We start from the raw sequence: 23,983 nt of genomic DNA, 5'->3' as shown, positions 1-23,983 counted from the left end.
GCACGATGAAAAGATATATTAAAAATAAACAGTAAGTTGGTGATGATATGGAGGGCCAAAAATGATTATAATTAGTGATTATAATAATGTAATAAATATAGTATTAAAAATATGGCAATAAATCTGATTTAAATCTGATTTTTTTCATTACAGTTAATCTACAAATATTATTATTTGAGATTTATCTCAAAATGTTGCCCTCTCAAAATCAACAGCAATAATAAAAGAATGTGCTAGATTAAAGTCGAAAGATCCAAGATCCAGATTTTAAGTTGAAGTAGTAAGTATTGCAAATTTGCTACGAAAAATAATGTATAAGTATTGGGACCACATTCAGAATAAAGTATTAGTCGTTTTTTTTCTAACAATCTATTCTCAATTAATTAAAAAAAATGAACTTCCAGTTCGACTTCAATCTTTTTTTTACTAGCATTTCTAATTTTGAGAATTAAGTCAAAATTTGAGATAATAGTACTATGTTAGGATCAAAGTAAAAATGTATATTGATAATAAAAAATGATCTTTTCATATGTTTTCATTTATTTTATTTATTTATTTATTTTAGAAAGCTTAGGGTGGTCGGCACGGCAGGTCAGAGGGTGGCAGTAAAGCGCTCCAACGTTCCAAACGGTGCAAAAGAAGAAGAGGCGTGCCGTCGCTTGTGAATGACGTCAACATAATTCACGTGTGAGTCTTTTGCTACCAGGCAGCTTGTTTATTAAGTAAAATTACTCCCGTAACATAACGATTGACAAGTAGACGCGAGCATGGCGTCCAGCTGTCGACGACCCGAACACTCAGCTCCTCCAGATGTGGTCAGTTGGACGGTTTATTCTTTTTTTTTAGCTTTTGTTTTCTGCCGGTGCTTCTTCTACAGGAGCATTTTAAATCTATAAATGGCTCTTTAAAGGCCTCCAGCTGAAGCAGCTTTAAAGACATGGTTTAAATGGTTGTTTAGTGAACATGAGTCGGTAATTTGTTTTTTTCAAAGGATGTGATTTGGTGAGCTGTGTGTTGGTCTGGTTTAAATGATGCTTGAAGCACCAGAGAAGCAGCTGCAGGGTTGTAGGAGTAAACTGAGGTGTTACTGATCTGTCAATCTGATGTGCTCTAATCTCTGCAGTTCTACAATGAAGAGGAGGCCAAGAAGTACTCCCAAAAGTGAGTGTGGATGTAACGATACTATGTTTGTGACTACGTTACATGTTTATATGTAACACACAGCTCTTTTTTTTATCCAGTGTCTCAGTGTTTCTGTCCTTTGACATAATTAAACTGTGCGCTTCATTTAATTTTTTTGTTAGGGTTGCATTTCTAACATAAAGAATCTAATCTCAGTAGTTTTATTCCAACCCCTTTACTGTCCGCTGCACTTTATATATACATTCTGTATATGATTGAGACACTTCATTTAAACCATTTTTATTCTGCCTTCATGGCTTCTTGACTGATGGGTTTTTTTATGTTTAACTGGAAAGCGTTTGGTTTTAGGACTAAATGAGCAATCCGTTAATCTGTATCAAACCAGGTACAGTGGGTTGTTAATGAGAACTCATTAGTTGCACCTCTGGGTGAATGCTCATTACTGCACAGTTGTTCAGTGTATAAATTAATTTGAAGACCTCAGGAAAGGATACATTTTCTTGACTAAATTTAAAGATGCCCCGTGTTTAGCCTCTTTCATCCCACCTTGGCTAACTTACTTTGATGTGGGACACTGACCAAAGATTCAAACACCTAAAACTCCTTTGGGTCAAACATATAACAACTTAAAGAGTCTTTGTTTGTGGCTGTCATGTATGAACCACCCTTCCTCTTTCAAAAAAGGGGTATAGCTGTGTCATTACCCCCCTTTTCCCCTGATTCAGACGGATTTACAGTAAAACAGAATAGAGAACAGTTTTATGCCTGTCCGTTAGCAGCAAGTTGCCTGATTTTGTGTTCATAAGCGAGAAAATTAAGTTAGCATCTGCCAAAAAATGTTTTAATAATATAAAAGATCTGAAATCTTGTTGTGTTTTGTTGCTTCTTAGCTCTCGAATGATTGAGATCCAGACCCAGATGTCAGAGAGAGCTGTGGAGCTTTTGAGCCTGCCAGAGGGACAGCCCTGCTTCTTGTTGGATGTTGGGTGAGTGAGTGGCTGAATTTACTTATAGCAAGTGCATTAAGTTAGAGATGTAACATGGTAGTACATATTTACTCTTAACAATAACATGAAAGGCTCATCAGTAATCTAAGCAGTGCTTTGACAGGTAGACGCATATTGGCAGTACTGTTGCATGAATGAATGCACGTTTAGAACTAGCTCCAATCAAACTTATTGAATTCTTTATTAGTAATAGAAAAAAAGAAAAGAACTTAGAAGTAAAGCATTTAAGAAGATCCCTGAAAAACTGAGTTTTGAGAAAGGGGCATTTTCCAATAGTTTCTGGGATATTATCTTTATCCTCCAAGAAGCCTCTTGCTCAGGGGATGGCGCAGTGCTTTTAGTCTAAAAACTTGGGAGGTGGGGGATGCAAACATTTATGATTGGCTGTGGAGGGTTTTGTACCTCCCGGATTTATTTGAAGCACCACTGTTTTCATGGTACTTAAAGGTTGAAATGTGGCAAAAGTCAGAATGTCTGCTGGTGTTGTAGAAAAGTCATTGTTATGAGTTTTAGTTTGAACATAACTCATTGTTATGTGACACAGTAATCTGATGTATTTGTGATGAGAAACAATCTGGTCTGTGCCTCTCAGGTGTGGCTCCGGTCTCAGCGGAGATTACCTGTCAGAAGAGGGACACTACTGGGTCGGAGTCGACATCAGCACCGCGATGTTGGGTTCGTTTGACACTCAAACTTTATATCACTCATGATATACGGAATATATCATTAAAAATTTGTACATGTGCAGCTAAATACTGACATAATCTAACACCCCTGAAGGGAATGAACAGTCAGCCTCCTGTTTTATTGATGTCCGTGTGTTAAAACGTAATGTTTTTCCCAACATATAGTGCCAAAGCTTGACTATATTCCAAAAATATTCCTAAAGTCTGGCTTCAGACTGGAACTAGATGAGTTAAAGGAAGACATTGTTAGCTTCAGGACATCCAATACATTCACACACTTATAGGTAGTCATAAAACTAGAGTATAAAATGCTCAGAGTGTGCAAAATCATATATCCCGCCACAATACACCACGAGCAGTCTAAACTGTAAATACAAGGCAGGAGGGATCCACGCTTTAATGTCATTTAGGTCAAATTCTGACCGTGCCATCCAAGTGCTGCAGCAGAAATTGAGACTCATCATCACCAGGCAATGTTTCTTAAATCCAGTTGTGGTGAGCTTATGTACATTTTAGCCTCAGTTTTCTGTTCTTAGCAGACAGGTATGGCACCAGGTGTGGTGGTCTGCTGGTGTAGCCCATCTGCTACAGCTCAGACCTTTGTGCGTTTCAAAATACTCTTGATTTACTGTTGCTTTTCTATCAAGTCCAAGCAGTCAAGCCATTCTCCTCTGTCCTCAACAGGATGTTTTAACTCTGAACTGCTCCTTATTGGATATTTTATTTTTCCGACCTTTCTTCGCAAACATTAGAGGTGGTTGTTCGGGGAAAATCCGAATACTCACACCAGCCCTGATAACATCAACAAAAATGCTTAATTCAAGTCATGTAAATCACCTTTCGTCCCAATTCTAATGCTTAGTGAACTTCAGCTGATCTTCTTGACCAGGTCTACATGCCTAAATACATCGAGTTGCTGCCATGTGATTGGCTAATGAAATTTAAGCCTAAAATGTATTTTAAGCATGATAACAGATCCAATATGCGGTTACAGTTGGTTGTTTTTTGTGCATTTATGTCACCACAAGAAATACATAAACTCTAAACAAATGTAATTCTCTTCTGTGTGACAGATGTTGCACTGGACAGAGAGGTGGAAGGAGACCTCGTACTGGGAGACATGGGCCACGGGATGCCGTTCAGACCTGGTACCTTTGATGGTTGCGTCAGGTAAAGAACAAAGGATGCTTATAAGTCAGGCTCTTCCTGGGAATTTTGAATGATTTATGACCCCTTTAAAAAACTCTTTTCCTGTTTCAGTATCTCTGCCCTGCAGTGGCTTTGTAATGCAGACAAAAGGACGCACAGTCCTCCAAAGAGACTCTACACCTTCTTTAGCACTCTGTACTCATGTCTGGTAAGATTTTATCACTCAAATATCCAGGAAGCTTATTTTTGATGAAAACATTTTATAACCTCTTTTTGCTCTTTCAGTCAAGAGGCTCACGTGCAGTCTTTCAGCTTTATCCTGAGAACTCAGAACAGGTAAAAGGGGGAAAAAACCCTCTTTGTGTTTCCATGAAGGCTCTGTGTCAGCAGAGGAACAGCCTGAAGGTTTCTCTTCACTCACTTACCACCTTCCTCTTTTCTCTCCAAAGCTCGAGCTGATAACAACACAGGCCATGAAGGCAGGTTTCAGTGGAGGCATGGTGGTGGATTACCCCAACAGTGCAAAAGCAAAAAAGTCAGTATTTACTGGAAGTGGCTCCTTTTTATTTTGACGTCTGCAACTGATTCCTTCCTAATAGGCTGTGAAATTGGTAGCAGGGTGCTCACAACACAGGGCTAATTAGAACAGGGGGGACTTGGCTGCATGATGTATGATTACATATTGGAGCTGTTTGGCTGGTTTACATTTTCTTACACACACGCTTCCTGTTTATCTCCAGGTTCTTCTTGTGTCTGTTTGCCGGCGTAGCAGGAGTTCTTCCCAAAGTAAGAAAAGCTGTGGATGTTGTGGGTTGCTGCCTTTTGTTTGAGCCAGATGATGATCATGTTAATGTCTTTTTCCTGTATTTCAGGGACTGGGATCAGAAACGTCAGACAAAGCTGTTCCAAACCAGGTTCAGTACTCAGGACAAAGGTAAAGACGTCCACTGCAGGCGATGCTGCCAACCCTGAGCAATTAGACTGTTTCATAAAGCTGTTTGCATGGGTTGACATAACAGCTGTTAATTCAGTTTATTTCAATCTCTGGTGTTTTTACAGCTTTTTGTGTGTTTGTGTTTCATGTAGACATATGCAATGTGTTTCAGCCCGAGGCCACTTGAGTGTTTTCTAATGTGTTTTTCTGCTGATTGTTCATTGTTGACTGCCGAAGGAAAGAATGTATGGGATTTTAACAACCTTACATTTTTTTTTTTATTTCCCGTCTGTGTGGTAGTAGCTTTCAAAGGATTTGCTACATCTCTTTTTTTTCTGCAGCAAACAATATGATCAGTAAAGATGAATGATGTCGGGGACTGTTTGCTACAGCTGTAATTTATTCTCATCAGGATAATTGGTGATTTGCTTATGATTTGTGATAACGCAGCCGTATAAATCATCCCATTTATTACTTTGCAATAGGATAGTGAACTGGTCTCAGCTTTGATGAGTGCAGGTTCAGTCTTACCTGCCTTTATGAAGCCAAAAGACCAAAAGAAATGACAGAAAGGGTCGTTGTCCTGCTTGACTTAAAACCCTGTCAGGCAGGTTTTCCTCCCTTTTACAGAGTAAGACTCAAGTGACTGGATATGTGAGATGTTTTGCATCTAATGCTAAGTATTAATATTCATTTGTCGCTGTAAAGATGTCGTTTCAGAAACATGAAGGGAAAATCGCTGAAGAAGGGACGAGACTGGATCCTGGAAAAGAAGGAGAGGAGGAGGAGACAGGGACGGTGTGTGCATGAGTGTATTTTCAACTCTTAGAGGACGAAAAATTGAATTCATTATGCCGAGCTTAAAGCTCTGAATGTCGTAATGTACTTAGTTTAGCTTTAACTGGATTTTACCTTTTATTGCCTGTATTTTATAATGCACCTTAACTGGCTTCTCTGTCTCTGCTGTGTGTTTGTTAACCTGCAGGGAGGTTCGAGCCGACACTAAATACACTGGACGTAAGCGAAGACCTCATTTCTAGCTCTGACTCATGCAGCTGCGCCTTCATTAGCCCTCCTCTGTCACACACACACACACACACACACACACACGGAACCACCTCTGGAACTGCAGAGTGTTTGGACTCTGATTTATTTTTCAGCCCTTTAATTCAAGTGGATGTGATGCAAGAGCAAAATGCAATTACAGCCAGTCGTTTTTATATTTGGTCGAGTGTTCCTCGCTAAAAGCGGTGAGATTGCACTCACAATGTTCAGTTTGGCTGGAAGTACATGAACAAATGTGTGTGTACTCACAGCTGGTGGCAAAAACCACAGTGAAGAAAAAGCAAAACAGTATAAATAAATCAAAGCAATTTTATAAGTGGCCATATCTTTGTGGTTTATTGTATTATCTGCAATGTTTTCTCAATTAAAACTAAACAAAAAATGTATTGAGGTTGTTTAATTATTTATTTTTAGCTCATAAAAGAAATTAAAGAAAGAGCCACAAAATGAATTTGCCTTTATTAGGGAGCTATGATTATAAAAATGACTTAATAATGAAAAAAATGGTAGTTAATCAGGTTAAAAAGAAATAAACTTCAGGAGCTGCGTTTACAAGGGAGAAACTGAACTAGCCTCATTTGTAATGGAGGAAAATTATTGTTTCTTGCAGCTAAGAAAAAATTAATTTTTGTGCACAAGTTTTAAGTCACCCCTCATTGTTGCATATTTCGCTTCCAAGGAGCCAGACTTTCTTGAGGTTTTGAAGTGGTCTTCTGTTCTCCAGACTTTCTGTTGGTCTTTTGGGTTTTTTTTGGACACTTGGCATTTCTTTGCTTTTGTTTAGCTTTTTGAGTCCAGCCCTTTTTATCTGACCACTTTCAGAGGAATGTGTTTTTTTTTTTTTGTTTTTTTTTTAAATGCTGACCTATGAATCATTCAAGCATAGGAAGGCATCTAATTCAAGAGATGACCCAGTGTTTTGTCTGTACATAACAGACAAGTTGGCAAAGAACCAATTTTATATTTGTTACTAGCAACCCATTGCTAAAAAAACCCCCAAACTTAAAATGTGTTCCCATTTCTTTAGCTGAATCTATGAAGAACATCAAAGATAACAGTTTGAGAGGTAAGAAGATTCCCCGTAAAAAGATCTACGCATAAAAAAACAAACAAAAAAAAAAAAACTATCTGCAGCACCACCTGACAGTCATGTCCTTATGAAAAATGGGCTAGGATCTAACACAGGAGCTACTGTTTGCTGAAGCTTCATCAGAAGCTCAGTGGAAAGGTGGCTGTCGAGAAGTTGTTCTTAGGTAAAGGAAATGGGGAGAAAAGGGTGTGGTATGCCAAACTACACAAGGACAGTCATCAATATGTACGGAGGAGGTCAGGAGAGATGCACAACAGTGAATGTCTACAGCAGTCTGTAAAACGTGGTGTTGGCAATTTTGTCAAAATTGATGAAATTATGAACGCAGAAATGTACTGTGAGATTTTGCTGCAGCGCGCAATATCATATGGAAAGCCTCTGCTGGGCACAAATGGAACACTTATCGGTCATGGATTGGCCTCCCCAGAGCCCGGACCTCAATTTTACTGAAGCAGTGTGGGAACAACTTGTGGGGATAGGTTAATTGGATAATTCAAATTGCCACTAGGTGTGAATGTGCGAGTGAATCTGAATGTGAATGGTTGTCTGTCCCTATGTGTTAGCCCTGCGACAGACTGGCGACCTGTCCAGGGTGTACCCCGCCTCTCGCCCTATGACAGCTAGGATAGGCTCCAGCGCCCCCCACGACCGTGAAAAGGATAAGCGGAAGCGAATGGATGGACAGTGTGGGAACAACTTGACCGAGAACAAAACAAAAAGGCAGCCAGCATCCAATAGAAGAGCTTTGAATGTGATTTGAGAAGTTTGGAGAACTATTCCTGAACACTCCTTAAAGAAATAACAAGAAAGCTGCCGACGAGAGTTCAGGCTGTGTTGAAGAATAACCGTCGTCGTACTAACTACTGACTTTGAAGTTTGTTAAAATTGTACAAGCTCTGTTTTTGCTTTATATACAGTATGTCACATTTCAATAAATTGCTGCACCATGTTGGCACCATTTTTAGTGGTGTATGGTACTGCAGGGATTCTGTGCCTGGAAAGGACCAGTGACACAGACTCCAGCCCACCCAAGAGTTGAATAAATGCTTAAGAAAAAACAGCTGGAAGATTGTGATAATGTCAAAATTTCTACTAATACAGAGTTATTTTTAATGCTTCTTTGGACCTTGTCTTTATTTTAATTTGCTCAGGAAACAGCAAATATTGACTAAAGGGGAAAAAAAACAGGATTGTTGTAGTGAGATTGAGTTTATCAAGCATCTAAACACACAGAAATAAATTCTTTGAATTATATTTTCTCAAATGGAGCTTTAAATACAAAAATATGTTATTGAAGGCAATATTTCTGGGTCATTTCGAGCTCCTTGTACTGTTGCCATATCCGTCTGTTTCAACAGGGGTCGCTGTTCGCTTTGGCACAATGCAAAGTACCTGGGCGTTATCTCCGAACCTGCTCACCAGAGTCAACACAATTTCCCCCCTCAGGCAGGCTCCCAGTGCTTTTGGTTTTTGTGTCAAACTAACCTTCATGCAGTCGGACTAAATATGCAGCCAAAATAATAAAAGAGCTCCGAAAAGAATAAAGAAGAAAATAAATAAAATAAAGTCAATTAGTCCGGATTGAGGAAGTTGTGGGTGAGTAATGGGTTAACGGCGGAAGGCCTCGCTTCACCTTTATTGCGCGTCACCCAGCTCTGTAAAGTGGTCTCACCATCCCAGCATCCGAACCGAAGGGGGAAAATCACCGCCCCTTGCTGCCGCCAGACGCGCCTCTTCCTCTCGGTCGAGCTCACGTCTACCCGTCGGTCTCCGCCCCGCCGCTCCATCACCGTCACATACACCCAGAAGACAACGGGAACTGAGGGAATAACGACAATTTACCGGCGAAACGGGGAATCATGAAGGACCGCATGCAAGAACTTAAACATGTAAGTTTGTGTTTGTGTGCTTTCTGCTCAGCATCCACCTGTTAATGCGAACAGACGGGCTTTTTTTATGGAGCGATGTGTGCTCAGAAAGCTCCTGGCCACAGAGCGAGGTGCGCGGAGTGAGCAACAGTTGTGACTCTCGGGTCCTGATGGAAGCTCAAATGTAACGTTTTATTGTAGGAAACGAGCGCGTATTGCTGCCATGGTTTGCTGTGCGTAAATCGGGATGAAGCGCAGCAGACAGGAATGGTTTTAGATGTTAAAAACAAAGTAAAAGTCATTTTCTCAATGGCCCCTTTGATCTTTTTGTCAGTGTTGTGAAATGAGTTTAAAGGCTCTTTGGTGCTAAAGAAAGGGTCATCGGCTAAGACTTTGTACTTAATAGCATCAAATCTTTCTGGTGTCGCTGATTAATCCACTGCTGGTTTCCTTTTAGGATTTTTTTGGAAATATGCCACCAGTGATATTAATTAATTTGTGCAGTGTGGTTTGATCGATCTGACCAACTATGGGTGTGTGACTCGAGTGGGGAAATTGGTCCCAGCTCGCCCATTCCACCTGTGAAATGTCCGCCCTCTGCGCGTCACAGGGGTCTTATCCAAGAACCTTTAAACACCAACAACAAGGAACGCAACGTTTTGTCTTTCAAACCCCTGCAATGTGCTTTATTAGGGATGTAGTCTTGTGGAAATGAACTCCGACACCATTTATTCTTACCACTGATGAGAAATAAAGCCTTGAAATCTTGAATTGCACCCTTTGACTTTCTGCCAGCTGTTTTTTTCTTTTCTTTTTTTTTTTTTAACAATTAAAAATTGTTTAAAAAAAGCTAACGTGGTAACAAGAAGACGTGTGATTGGATGGCTAACAGGTTTTTGGCTTGACTGATACAGAAGTACAGCCACTGAGTAGCATCCTCCACAGGAATGTTAGTTTCAGCTTCATATAGGCTACTTTCTGTGTGTGTGGTGGTAAAGTGGCCATTGTCAGATCTGGGTAATTGGCAGTTAAGCTGAGGAGAGGGGAAACAATTTGCAGCTCTTCAGTTTTCAGTGAAGATCTAGCTATGAATTGGTCACAAGGGAGACAACCCAGCATTGCCAAGTGTGTGTGTGTGTGTGTGTGTGAGAGAGAGAGAGAGAGAGAGAGAGGCGTGCCTTCAGCCTGCCATGCTATGTCTTTGGAGTGCTGGAAAGATGCAGTTGTATCATTGAGAAAGAGAAAGATGGAGAAATAGTCCAAATTTTCCTCAGCAGCTTCAGTGTGAATCATCAGCCAGTCCACAAACACCCTGATTCTATTTTCTTTTATCAGTTTTGATCATATCCGTCGTGTCTGAGAAATGGCAGCTGGAGAAGCTCAGCCAGACCTATTTCAGACAAACTGCACCAAATAAAACTGGAATAAATTGCAAGTCACAGAGAGCTGCTTCCCATCAGCATTAGATTAATATTGGTTTCCTCTTCAGCTTCAAGTTAATGTGGCTTCTTGATTCTTATCTGTCTCTGAAGGGCCGGCTGTAGATGGGATTGTGTCAAAAACCGAACAGTAAGCAGTGACAGTAATTTAATTTCTGATTACTCTATAGTTACTTTAAACTCATTTTTATATTAAATATATTTACAAGTTTCCAGGACCCAAAAACCCTTGTGTGGCTGACCAATCGTATAGACGAAAGATTATTAGTATAATAATAGAAAAGCGAAGAAACAATTATCAGTCGTATTTATGTGATAAACGATCCATTTTTATCAGCGCCCTGACTTTTTCAGAGCTCCAGCTTTCGTGTAGAGATGTGTTTAGAGAAATATTTTGCAGACCTTTGCAATTAAGTCTGCCGAGCTTGAGAGCTTGGTCAGTTTATTGCCAACACTTAAGCTCAAGAACAAGAACTTGTAGCCTACTCATTGGTTTGTTTAGCACCCAGTACCTGAAAGTAGCTCTGCAAATAACTGCACTTTTTATATTTCTCCTCTCAGGTGGACAAGACGGGAGAAGATCAAGTTCTATATTGTGCATGCTCATAAACCCACCTCTTGTGGCTTTTCATTACTTTTGCTTTGGATTTTCTATTTCCACTGTTGTATTGGTTTTAATGAGATTTGGGAGTTTCGGGAGGCCACCTTAACACTAGGGGAAATCTTAGATTCCCATGATCCCAGGAACTTTTACTTCAAGATCTCTGTGGACTAGCAGCATAACAGAGCATCCTCGCTTTGGGAATAGAAACTAGAGGAACTCATGATGACCACTCGCTAGTGACTCAGTCAGTGTTGCAACCTATTTAGGCTTAAGTACATTAAGGGAGACATGTGGAGGTTTCTTTCTTAGCCAGCAGTCACCACAACATAAACCTACATAGAGTACTGTGCAGTTGTCTTAAATCACCACTAATTTCTTTATATTTTGTTAGGAAAGTGAGAAATAATTGCAGCAATTTATTGAAATGTGCAAACATACTTGGAAGAGACACAGTCTATAAAGTAAAAACAGAGTTGTAGCTAGCTCGACAGTCTGTATTTGGTATGATCACCTTTATTCTTCAGCAGCCTGAACTCTCTTTTCATGTAATTTCTTTAAGTAGTCTTTGGGTACAGTTGCAGTAGCTCTCTGGGCTTCTTCAAGGACGTTCAAAGCGCTTCATTGGATGTTTGCTGCCTATTGTTCTGTTCTGTTTTGTCAAGATGACAGTGTGTTTGGCATCACTGTCATGCTGAAAAATGAAGTTGCTGCCAATCAGATGCTTTCCAGATAGTACCTCATGGTGCATTAGTATCTCATGGTACTTTTCCTGTGTTCATAATTCATCCCATTTTGACACGCTCTCAAACAGCACTGCCTGAAGTGCAACCCCAAAGCATGACACAGCCTTTACCGTGTATCACAGATGGCTCCTGACCTTCTCTGTACATACTGACAACAATTTGAACCAAAGATTTCAAATCTGGCTTTGTTGCTCCATTTGACACGGTGCCACTGAGTCCTTTGCACATGTGTCAATACATAGATGTGCATGTTTCCCTTTTTATTTTTTATTTTTTTAAGCAAAATATAAAGAAATGAGAAGTGGTTCACAGCATTGTGTGTGTGTGTGTGTGTGTGTGTGTGTGTGTGTGTGTGTGTGTGTGTGTGTGTATAATTATGGATGGTTGTTCAAAGATTTGTATGTGTTGTAGTTGAACAAGATAATAGATGATGTCTCCAAATCATGAAATGAAGGGTGGAGGGATTGAGCTCGGGGCAGCAGTCTTTTTGCCTAAATGTAACATCTGGAAGTCAGTTGAATCATTTCTCTGAAAAACAACACGAGCCTGTTTTACCATAATTGCACAGACTAAAGAAATAGAGTGGATTGTGTCCTGTATCTGCTCTGTGTCAGTATTGATCATAACTATCTTATAGTATTTGCATTTGTTAACACTTGCTTTGCGGGTTTAATTTAAGAACTTTTGGTGATTTCTAAAAGTGTTGGTGTTATCATTTATTTGGACTTTGTGATTAGTTCTTCAGTGTAAAATAAGCAAACCCATTCAGCTAGAAAACCTCCCCCATTATATAAGAATTCTTTTTCACATCGAAACAAAGCATATCAGGAGCAAACGGAGGACTTGTGAGCTTTACAGATTTTGTTGCTTATGTGTCTTTGTGTGTGTCACACTGCAAGTTTACTCAGCCATGTGCTCGTGTGTCATTTTGGCAGGAAATTGAGTTTTGCTCATATTTGTGTGAGGGTACAGGTTCTGCTCCAACACTGCCCATATGCACATAAAGCTACTTTATGAGCTCAACACCTGCCTACGACTCTGCTCTCCCAATAACTCGTTAGCTTGCTGCCTAAAGCCGCCCGACTTAATAATAAGGATGGCCACACGGCTTCCTCCCTCCCCTCACCTTGTCCCAGCACTCCCAGTTGGCCCAGCAGTGATTTGGTGACAGATGGTGATGATGTGACGCGTTTGTCAGCCTTCCTCGAGCTCTGAAACCTAAAGGGAAAAACACTGATGAGTTTATTACAGATTCCACACACCACAGGGACTGTTATAAATCAAATGTGATTGTTTATCATTTTGCAGCAGCGAGTTATTCGTTTAGGCCGGCATTATGAGCGCTGCACCTGTAACAGTTAATTTCGCCTTCAGATTTTTTTCCCTGACATTTTATCAGCTCTTTTTCTTCAGTCTTGTCATTTGATTGACTGTATCTGCCTCTGTTCCTATCTCTGTGTCTTTAATAGTAAGCCTCTCTTTTCCTTTCTTTCTCTATGTAATGGTGAGTTCGGCCATTATTGCTCTTTGCTCTCTTCCTATCAGTGATTTATCAGATGGCTTCCTGTCCTTCCCTAGATTTTTCCTTTCCTTTATCCCTCCTCGCTTCTCTAGACAGCCTTGTTAGCCATTGTTGGCTCAGGCAGCTCTTTATGTCTCTGAATGCTGGGGCTAATCACTGTCGCTACCTGTTTGGCATTGGAGTGACACATTAACTAATAGGACAGTTGTCAACAAAGCCCATTCGTGTCTTTAAAAGTCTTGTTTTTATTTCATTTACCCACCTTTTTTGTTGCATTTTGTTCTGTGTCTTTATCTTTTTTTTTTCTTCTGTCCCGGACCTGAACTTTACTGTTGACCCTTTTTATTGAAACTACCGGCAGTGAGGAAAAAGAAGCCACTTTGGTGGCTGTTGAACTGAACGCTGATCCTAGGGGGGGTCAGAGGTTTTGTTTGTCGTCGTTCAAAGCTTTGAGCCTCTGTAAACTGCAGGACAAACTGGCTGGTTTCTGCTTGTGACCAACAAATGAGACTTTTCTGTAAAATTATGGCTTTGAGGAATAAACTAACGTTGTTATTGCACTATATTATCAGAAAGGCACACAGACTGACACAAACACATTATTCATTAACAGATAAATGCTGCATAATTGCATTAATGAGCCATGAAATGAGTGTGACCGATCTGGCATTTCACCAGAGACTTGTCTGTCTTTGCAAATGAGGTGACAGTTGCAATGATATCCAATATCTCTTGGCTGTTAATAGACATTAGATATGTGTGAATGGACTGTCGTTTGCACCACTGTTTGCTGAATATTGACTCCTAGAATTAATGCAAATCACCATGTTGCTTGTGGCGTTTTCTGCGTGCCAAAATCATGTTGCGTCTTCTCATAAGGATGGCAGCTTCGAAGAGGCATGAGCTAAAAGAAATCCTAATAATAAATAGATGATTCTGTAATCAAACTATTCCCATCTGTTGTGGGAGACTTAGCTTCAGGTCATCTTTGTTACCGCTGCTAAAATTGAATTTTTAATGTGCTGACCCCTCTTTTCTCATCATCTTATAATTAATGGCAGCAGAAGGGCTCTGTAGCTGTGCCGATAACATCTTTTTATCACCGATGTTTCTTGGTGATTAAGGTTGTGAATTGCCATTGTCCTTATTAGTCCCGGTTTAGCTCTGTCTGCATTTGTAGGTAGTTAATATTGTGGTACAGATATTTTTAACTAAGTCCTCTGGAGTAAACAAGAACATATAACAATATTTGTGCTCACTGTCGCGGACCCTGCAGTTTCCTTTGGTTTCGATTGCTTTTATTAAACACGCTCTAGTCACCTTCTATCAGATGCCACTGCTGTCTCAGGTAAACACAAGGTGTGTTTCAAGCTTATGTGACTTGGTGCCTCATTGTTAGGTGTTAATAGCTCATAGGCCACTTTCAAAAAGAAGAAAAAGTTAAAGTGTGTATCTGGTTGTAGAGGAGTAAAAATAGATGCTGCCACAGTTCTGTACTGTTTATATCAGCGCTGAAGGCATGAGAACTCACTGCAGTATTCTCCAGAAAGACAGATGTCGCCACTCAGACGAAACCTCCAGATCAGCACAGGTACAGCAAAAGAAGACAAGACTGGAAGCAATGAAGTCACAGAGGTTTAATTTTTCCCCTGAGCTTGTATTTTGTTTCCCTTCCAGAAAGCCTCATCTTTCGAGACTGTTGCAACATGGCCTCTGTATAGCTTCTTTACTGATATATCATTAAAACGGAGAGTTGCACAACCAGCCAAAAAGAACACCAAAGTGCGGCTTGTACCACCGGATGGGACGTCACTTTTGTTGTCTGCTGCTGAGTGAAAATGGTGAACTTAATGGGCCCTTAAGGCCTGAGTCGCAGTCGCATAGAGCAGGGGTGGTCAACCAGTCAGAGACCAAGAGCCACTTTTTTCCTTGCCTTGAACAATCCTCTTCAAATCTGGCTTGTATTCCGTTGTTGCCACTCGAAGCAATGAGTGTCAGTCAGAACAGGTCGATGCTTTGATTTCACATGTTTTAGGGTAGAAAACACAGACTTGCAGACGTATGTTGACCCAAACATTGACAGTATCTTAAGCGCAGCCCGTTTGACATTGGGGTATTTTTCCATTGGCACACTTTTCCAGAACTCAATGGTCCCTTCCCTTAAAGCAGGTTTCAATTGGTCCTCCTTACAAAGATCGATCATCTCCAACTCAGCCGCAGCTTCACCTGTGACTAGCAGGACTTTCAAACAGTCCATCTGTGCATTAAATGGGTTGATGAGGAACACAATCTGTGGCCTTTTCAATTGTAGATCATGAAACCGGGTCACAAAGCTTTCGTGCAAGTTTTCAACCAGCGTTTCATATCTGGCTCTTTGCTTACTCAGGGCAGCGCTGGCGACTTGCCCGCTGGCTTTTAGCAGAGTGGGGAAAATGCGATAAATCTACCTTTTGAATATGTGTCTTGAACAGCTTCAGTTTGTTGACAAACGCAAACACACTTTGCACCAGGTCAGGCAGCATTTTTAACTTACCCTGCAGGGTCAGGTTCAGTCTGTCCAAGTGACACAGCATGTCGACCAAAAAGGCCAGATCCATAACCCACTTGAGGTCCGAGAGCTCGGGATAGTCCTTGTCCTTCTCTTCCATAAACAGTTTTACGGCATCCAAAAGTGAGAGAGTACCTGGCCTTTTGACACCCACCTCACAGTGCACTGCAGCGGCAAGTCAGTGATGAGATTCTTGAATTGGCTGCGGTTAAGCGCATGTGTGCGGGTGTAGTTGACGATTTCCATCACAGGCTTCATGATGTTATCTAAATTGAGTGATTTAGACACAAGTCACTCCATGTGGATGATGCAGTGGAAATTCCAAAACTCAGGAAGAGTTTGGTCAGCTTTGCACAACCCCACAAGCACGTTCACAGATCCCATCATAGCTGGTGCTCTGTCCGTGGCTATTGCAGTTAATTTCATTATAGGCAGATTTGCTTTTTCAAATGCAGCCATCATGGTTTCTTTCACATGTATTTCATGGGTTCTGTCTTTTAATGGCACAATATCAAGGAGTTCTTCTTTGATCACACAATCGTTTGACACAGAGCGTGCAAATATTGCCAACTGAGGCTTGTCTTGTATATCACAACTCGTGCTTGCGAAGTTCAGTCAAAATTCCTGGTCGAGGTTAGCATGGAGTGAGCTGAAGCTGCACTGAAGATTTGAAGCACATTTTACTACAACAACAACAACCACAACCACCTTTGATATGAATGTAAGAGCCGCATGAAACCAGGCAAAGAGCCGCATGTGGCTCGAGAGTCGCGGGTTGGCCACCCCGGCATACAGACTGGTTGGTGATCTCACCACCACCACCACCCCTGACAACCTCCATAACCACCTTTGATTTCTTTGGTTGCTAGTAGGTTGCCGCGGTAGTCTGGAATATGCATGGACGACGGTAATAGTGATACTTCAGAAAGTACAACGCAAATAACAGACAGTAAAAGTTAGAAAAGTTGTGCCTTACCACGGCCAACACGTTTGGAAAAAGCACAGCTTTTACTTTGAAGGTGAACATTTAGTTTTGTGACTGTTCAGCTAGAAGTAAGCGAATGTCTGCTGGTAGGTGAGTGTGTTCCATATGAACACTGGGCAGTAATCTGCTAATCAAAGCAATTGCAAGGAGGTTTTCAGAGCAGCAAACCTGAAGACTTCTTCCGTTTGCTCCATTCGATGACTGCTCGATGGTCGTCGACCTCACTGTAGGCCTGTGTGACTGGGGCCCGAGACACAAGTTTGTGTTTGGTTTTGTTTTATTTTACCCACTTTTTACTTTTGCTTCCACCAAGTGTTACATTAGTGGTCCTTCACAAGCACCTGTATGTGATGAATGATAGTGATAGGCTGATATGAGTATTGCCATAGCCTGGTCAGTCGTAGAATCATTATCAAAAGACACCTTCAGTCATCAGGCACGGCTTAGAAATGACAACATTCAACATATTTCTTAGTGTTTTCCTTTCTCTCTGTCCTCCGGGTGTCCCTGTATCTTACTTTGTTTTTCACCTCCTATTTTATTTTCAAGGGACTTCCTTCTTGTGGCTTTGCTTCCTGCCATCATTATTACCCGACTGAATTCAGTTATGCCTTATTATCTTTCTCCCTGGTTCATATTTTGTCTTTATGCCTTCCCTAAGTTAATCTGTCGAATCATCAACCTTCCTGTCTTTTTCCTATTTCTGAGTTGAGCTTTCATTATCAACTTTTGGACTGTTATTTTCTTTTCTCATAGTTTTTACTTTGTTGGATTTTTGCTGCTGTGTCCCTCCAGCACTCTTTTAATAAGTTAAACTTTATTTAAATTGCCTGTTTTTGTCTCTCTGTTGTGTTAGTAACTTGGTTCAATTTTCCCCAATTACTGAAAATAGATGTTTTTGCAGAACAGCATCAGTAAGTCCTCGGGAACTGCTGAAGCTGTGAATACCATCCTGACACCATCAACTTTTAAACTGATTGAGAAAACTTTCTAGTGAAAAGCTTCTCATTTACACATCTGTGTTTCTGTTCATCAGGAATCTTTAAAATCAATATTCATGGATACTTTGTTGTAGATAATAAGGTATCAGCCTGTTCATGCTAAATGCTTTTCTGTGTTCACAAACTGCTTACCGTGACAGCTGTTGTTGGGTGCAAAGCAGGAAGCTTTATGTACTCTTTTTTTTTTTTTTTTTTTTTTTTTTTAACCTTTCTTTTTGCACATGGAGTCAAACCAGAGCAGTATAATTATGAGCCTGAGAAACAAAATCATGTTTGTTTGTTTTTTTTATTCTTTTTGATTATTCTCTGTAGATTCATAAGATACCCAAGTTATTTCAGCCACAATAGTGTAATAAATAAAATAAAATGTAACATCAGTTTGGTGTTCATCCCTCTGGGTCCTGATTTTTATAGATAGCAAATGCTATTTCTTTAGAGAAAGAGAAGAGTGATACCACCAGAACGGATAATTACGGTACCTTTTTATTACTAAAATACTGAAAGTGTGATGGTGGCTATTTTTGTTTGTATTTTTGGATTAGGTTAGATTTGCAACAGTGCCATTTTCGCCTCCTTTAGCTTCAAGTTATCACTAAGGTAGCAGCTATGGCTAACAATAAAGTGGTACCGATAACATTTGATGCCTCGCTCTCACATTATCAGTATTGCCTCTGTATAATGTTAACAACAGTGGTAATTTAGCAGGATAATGGTTATTTGTGTCTAAAATGTGTTATGTGCCTCTTCAAAGTCCCTGATTGAAGTTAAAAAAGTTTACCATCAATGGTAGCAGTCTGCCTTAACGAATAAACAGGAAAAAATCCAGGCTGTAGCTTAACACATTATGCCTCGTAATTTTTACAATCGACCCGGGTGTTGCAGTCAAGGTTTGAAATTCTTGCATCGCGACGACCCTGAATTTGGCTGCGTTTACTATTACAAATACTTTAAAGCTGAAATGACGGTTAAACTGATGAGCAAACACTCTAACGCCAACATAACTTTAATATTTTGATGAAAGTCACTTTTCAAGCAAGACTAGAGAACAAATTCAGTGATTTTCTACTTTTTTTTTTTTTTTTTTCCACTTGCATCACCAGAAACTAAATTCTGTAGCTTCGAGCACACCACCTTGGGTTTGAGATATCAAGGGCACTTTTAACTTTATTTATTCCTGACTTAAATACCAAAATGTTATCAGTTAATAGAGATCAACAGCTGTAATTGTTTTGTTTGAAATTTGCCATTTTGTTTCAACCGGTGCTTCCTGACAGCCTGTTTTTCCTCTGCACTTCTTGTCATATAGCTCTTTCATCGCTCCTTCATTTGGTTTCTCTGCATCTTGATTTCTTTGACATCCTTCTCACTTTCAGTTACATTTCCTCCATATCTGGAATATAATTGCTTTAGTGGTGCATTGGTGCTGTCATAATCCCTCATGGTAAGCGAGATACCAAGCAAAGCACTTAATATATTCCCCAGGGAAGAAAGAGAAGAGACTAGGGGTGGGCAAAGCCATAGTATAAACGATGACAGCATATCTTTTCACTGCCTGTGATCTGTCATTAAAGTTCAATTGGAGCTTTTATGACATTTTCTCACCCACTCCTTTAACGGTGAAGACTGGCCAACGATCCACTGCTTCCTACACACATGCTCAGGGCAAACAAGTTTGTGTATGAACAGCATGTCACTTATATATTCATATCCATACCCATAGGCCAATTATGAGCAAGCCATAACGGGAGTAAGCATGCACTGTTTAGTCTAAAAGGTCAGTCATCTCGTGAGCTCCTTCGGCAGAAAACGACACCTGTAGGAACTACAGACATTGGAAATCTGGTCAGGAAATCAGGATTCACACGAAATCTTCCTATGAACATGATAAGATATTATTTAACCAATAACTGTGTGCCACTTCGTATTAAGACAGGTTTAAATCACTCTGATGCTACGATATTTCTAAATTGGAAGTATTTCCTCCTCTGGTCTGAAAAACACAATCGCATCGTTTGCATATTCCACTTGTGGATCAGTTGTCGTACCTCCGTCACCACCCCTCAAATGCACAGCGACACACATAGTGACTCTTGTCGGTGAGTCAGCCATCACTGAATTAGTTTCCATTTTCCATTTGTAGTTTTTCCTGTGCTTGTAGTCTTTCTTCTTCTTCAGCATGTAAGGATACACTGCATCGCAGTCTTGTTGTCATATGCTGCCTCCTTCAGTTCTGAAAGAGTTGCAAATCTGTCAGATCTGTGTCGTTTGATATTCCACTTAAGAAATACACTCAGAGGCCACTTCATTAGTTAACCTACTTAACTGCTTGTTAATGTATAAGTCGGTGACTTGATACGTTCAGACAGATCAAGATGACCCGTGAGATTCAGACCAAGCATCGGAAAAATCGCAAAACTCAAATCATCTCAAACTAGTTTCTTGAACATGACGAGAATCCACTGTACTTAAATGGTCTCCACAGCCACCAGATCTCAGTAGCAGCATGTGCAGCAACTATGCGATGCTATCGTGTCAACATGGGCCCAAATCTCGGAGTGTTTCCATCACCCTGTTGAGTCTGTGTAATGAAGAAGTAAGCCAGTTCTGAAGGCAAAACAAGATTTGCCGAATAAAGTGGCTGGTGAGTGTCTAGCAGAATGAAATGTTGATACTTCTGAGAGCAAGGTATCACAACATACACAACATAGCAATTGGTGGTCTTGGCAAGAGATGGTGAGATAGTAAAGAAGAAAAGACAAACAGTGCAGGTCTGAGGAGGGAGAGCGAGACAAAGGTAACTGAGTCCATGCTGTGTGGGCTCACTGCTGTAATGATTCTGTAGTGAAGCTGGAGTCTGGAGGAAGGAGAGCGAGAGAATGACTGACAGGAAGAATGAGAAAGAAAAAGGAAGACCATTAAAGGGGGAGGACGTTGAGGAGGATTGTTAGGAAAGGGAAATTGTTGCACATGTTCACACTTTGACACTGTGCTGCTGTAGTGGCAGCGCTGCATCTGTTCTCCAACCCACATTATTCTCCTTCATCTATCTACCGCGTGCTCTGTACACTGTAGGCACAGCTTATAATACAGTCTTGTTAACCTCAGCCACATCTGTTCTTTTTTTTAATGGAATATAAAACATTCACCCATCTAGTTTATGAAGCATATCCTTTTCTAACTAAAGTGAAACTAAACCCCCAAAATTAAAAAAAAAAAAAATATGAAGGAGGAACATGTAGTATAACTCGTGTTGGCTTAGCCAAACAGCTAAGCCAACACGATGGGTTAGGGTTAGCTGTTATAATATGGTAATAGCAAAAAAGTAATGATTAGAGCTCTGGAACTAAGATTGGAACAAGAGATTTCCACTAAAAGGACCCTGTTAGCCCTTGGCTCCAGGAAACGTCTTTAAATGGGTTTTAATGACTGGCTTTAAAATGTTATTTCTTGTGTTGATTCTTTAACCCTTTTGGAGGAAAAACTTCATGTTTTAGGTTGGCGTAGGTGCCAAATAACTGCCTTTGTTCAGAAGCCCCACAATCTCTCCTTTTAAGTCAATCGTGGCTCAAGAGTTGGGAGTTCGCCTTGTAATCGGAAGGTTGCCGGTTCGAGCCCCGGCTTGGACAGTCTCGGTCGTTGTGTCCTTGGGCAAGACCCTTCACCCGTTGCCTACTGGTGGTGGTCAGAGGGCCCGGTGGCGCCAGTGTCCGGCAGCCTCGCCTCTGTCAGTGCGCCCCAGGGTGGCTGTGGCTACAATGTAGCTTGCCATCACCAGTGTGTGAATGTGTGTGTGAATGGGTGGATGACTGGATATGTAAAGCGCTTTGGGGTCCTTGGGGACTAGTAAAGCGCTATATAAATACAGGCCATTTACCATTTACCTTCATTTTACCTGGAAGTCCCACTGAGATCAAATCTCTTTCACCTGTCCATGTTAGCAGCCATGCAAACTAAACAAATCTCGAAAAATGCTACAGATTCAACATAAACTAGTTACCCACAACACGAAACATAAAACACTCGTGGCCACTTCAGAGAAACAGCCACAAGTCTCATTCACTGTATCCTTATGATGCTTTTAAATCCACTAATAGATATAGATATGTTTAAGTTGAGCTCTTTCTGTAAATTAATTCTGTGTTCAAGCTGCACACTTGTTTGCTTAAAGATTGTGGTTTGGGTTAAACATGCTCCCCTTTGCAACATGAACCCTGCAGTTTATTTAAAGTGGGTCCTAACAAATCATCCACATGTGTCAAGTTGGAGTGAGACCAGTCTCTCTGTTGCTGTAGCTGGCACAATACCTTTTTTCATATCTCTGTGATGCCAGCAGCTTCTGATGGCAGCATTTGACACCCTGGAAGGAGGAATAGCCTGTCATTGTCTTTTTCTTTTTTTCCTTGGTGAGTTCCTTCTTTCGATTTGTGCCATTTCAGTAAATTGGCTGTGGTTTGATTGCAGAGTGTTGTTGAGTGTTGAAAATCTAGACAGGTGGTGTATTGAGCTCAGATGATTGATAAGAAAGAGAACAGTAGATGTTCTTCTGTGTGATTGCTTACACAATATTTTATGTTTTTACTCAAGGCCAAAACTGCAAAGCACCTTTTTAGATTCATATCTTAGATCAACGCAGTATTGAGCTGTATTTTTTTTAAAAGCGCGTTACCAGCAGGAGTCAATGGACAAACCAGTGCATACGAAGAAATGAACCACATTGCTTTTTCCAGCTGACTGCATCTGCTGAAATTCACACTTGCCATTAGTGTATGTGCCCTTAAAGATGGAGACTTGTTGATTTTCTCTGCTGCTGGTTCTATATGAGAGAAGAGGGAACAGTAATGTGAAAAGACCTGAATTAATTTTACAGTTGGCTGGTCTTCTGGTTCAGTCTATCACTTCCTGTGTCCTCTCATCACCCATACTGCTCCATGGTTGTGTAACCTGTCTCGATAGCCCTACGCTGTGTCCTTCTCGTTCATCAGTCGGTCACGCAGTTAGCCAATCAGTGGATCAATCGATCAGTGAGGTTTGTGAAATTGTGATTTCGATGTGTCAGCACCATCTCTGTACCATCAGTGCTATGCCACAGATGGCTGTCCCTTCCCAAGCCTGGTTCTGCCGGAAGTTTATTCTTGTTAAAAGGGAGTTTTTCCTTCCCACTATCTCCAGGTGCTTGCTCATAGAGGTTCATCTTATTATTGGGGTTTTCACGGTATTCACTGCATTACGTTTATGTCCACTTGGTACAAGAATTTGTATCTTATATGGATTGACTTGTGTGCGGTCCTGCAAAAATCCAACAGCTCACCTGTGATGTGTAGGTTAAATGCTGATTGTTTGAACATTTGGTGTAGCAGTAGCCAGGAATCGCAGCACGCAAAGCACAGTGTAGTCAGTCACTGCAGCATTCTTTTATTTTTTTATTTTCAAGGCAACAACTTGATGACTGCTTAATTATTCACTGATCAGCCACAACGTTAAAACTCACAGGTGACGGTAAAGCCGTTCGATTTTAGAACAAATGATAATCACAGTTATTTAGGTTAATTAGCACGAATAGTCATTAACTTAACAAAATGCCCTGCAGTGACTGAGTTTAATAAGATGTCACTTTACAGCAGATTTCCTCAAACTTTTAACATAATTAAACTATAATAAAGATAAAGAAAATAAAAAAGAGGTTGCGAGAGGCACAGGATACAGAGTTGGGCCCTGATTAGGGGGTTGCTTTTGATCAAAAAGCCTGTAGTCCAAGGGTAACTGCCAGTTCCTGGTAGCCTGCTTTCACCACGGGACATCTGCTGGTTCAGTCGGGGACAAAGAGAGGCCCAGGTGGCAGTGGATTTGCAGGTTTTAAAGGCATGCATGGCAGCCGTAGGCGAATGGCTGAGTCTGAATTTATAACACACAATAAAAGGAAAAAAAAAGATCTTCGTAGCAAAAGTAGAAGCAAAAAAGCAACAGTTTATCCTAATTTATTTCTGTTTTCACAATATAGTTGTGAGTTGAATAATTGAAATTTATATTTAATTAATCGCCTAGCCCCAGGTGAAGTGGTTAACATCTGTTATCTGGTAACAAGGCAGTGGTCTGCATGGAAAACTTTATTACTTGGTCACATAGGATGACATAAATACCCTCTACTGCGAACTCTTCATGGCAACGGCGGTATCCTGCAGCATGACATTTTGCCCTGTCA

At 40.6% G+C, this 23,983-nt stretch overlaps 2 protein-coding genes across 4 annotated transcripts in view; both read left to right on the top strand.

Moving 5' to 3' along the window:
• Positions 1-656: 656 nt before the first annotated feature.
• On the top strand, positions 657-6,155 carry bud23 (BUD23 rRNA methyltransferase and ribosome maturation factor). The gene is made up of 12 exons (XM_085380696.1): positions 657-815; positions 1,124-1,161; positions 2,034-2,129; positions 2,743-2,825; positions 3,910-4,006; positions 4,097-4,193; positions 4,271-4,321; positions 4,435-4,520; positions 4,726-4,771; positions 4,858-4,919; positions 5,628-5,717; positions 5,905-6,155. The coding sequence occupies exons 1-12, from the start codon at positions 768-770 to the stop codon at positions 5,957-5,959; spliced, it is 849 nt and encodes a 282-aa protein (XP_085236822.1). The 5' UTR covers positions 657-767; the 3' UTR covers positions 5,960-6,155.
• Positions 6,156-8,569: 2,414 nt separating this feature from the next.
• The window catches only part of LOC146654130 (syntaxin-1A-like), an 87,362-nt gene continuing 71,948 nt past the window's right edge, over positions 8,570-23,983 (top strand). For all 3 annotated transcript variants that reach the window (XM_085429202.1, XM_085429203.1, XM_085429205.1), the window contains exon 1: positions 8,570-8,963. In XM_085429202.1, coding sequence (XP_085285328.1) covers positions 8,934-8,963 — 30 coding nt within the window. In that variant the 5' untranslated portion in view covers positions 8,570-8,933. The remainder of the gene's footprint in view (positions 8,964-23,983) is intronic.

This window comes from Rhamphochromis longiceps, linkage group LG14 (genome assembly GCF_057381845.1).
Source record: "Rhamphochromis longiceps isolate RC_006_pf linkage group LG14, R_longiceps_female_GT1.1, whole genome shotgun sequence".
NCBI lineage: Eukaryota > Metazoa > Chordata > Actinopteri > Cichliformes > Cichlidae > Rhamphochromis > Rhamphochromis longiceps.
The sequence above is the reverse complement of the archived record's forward strand: the minus strand, read 5'-3'. Positions and strand labels throughout refer to the sequence as shown.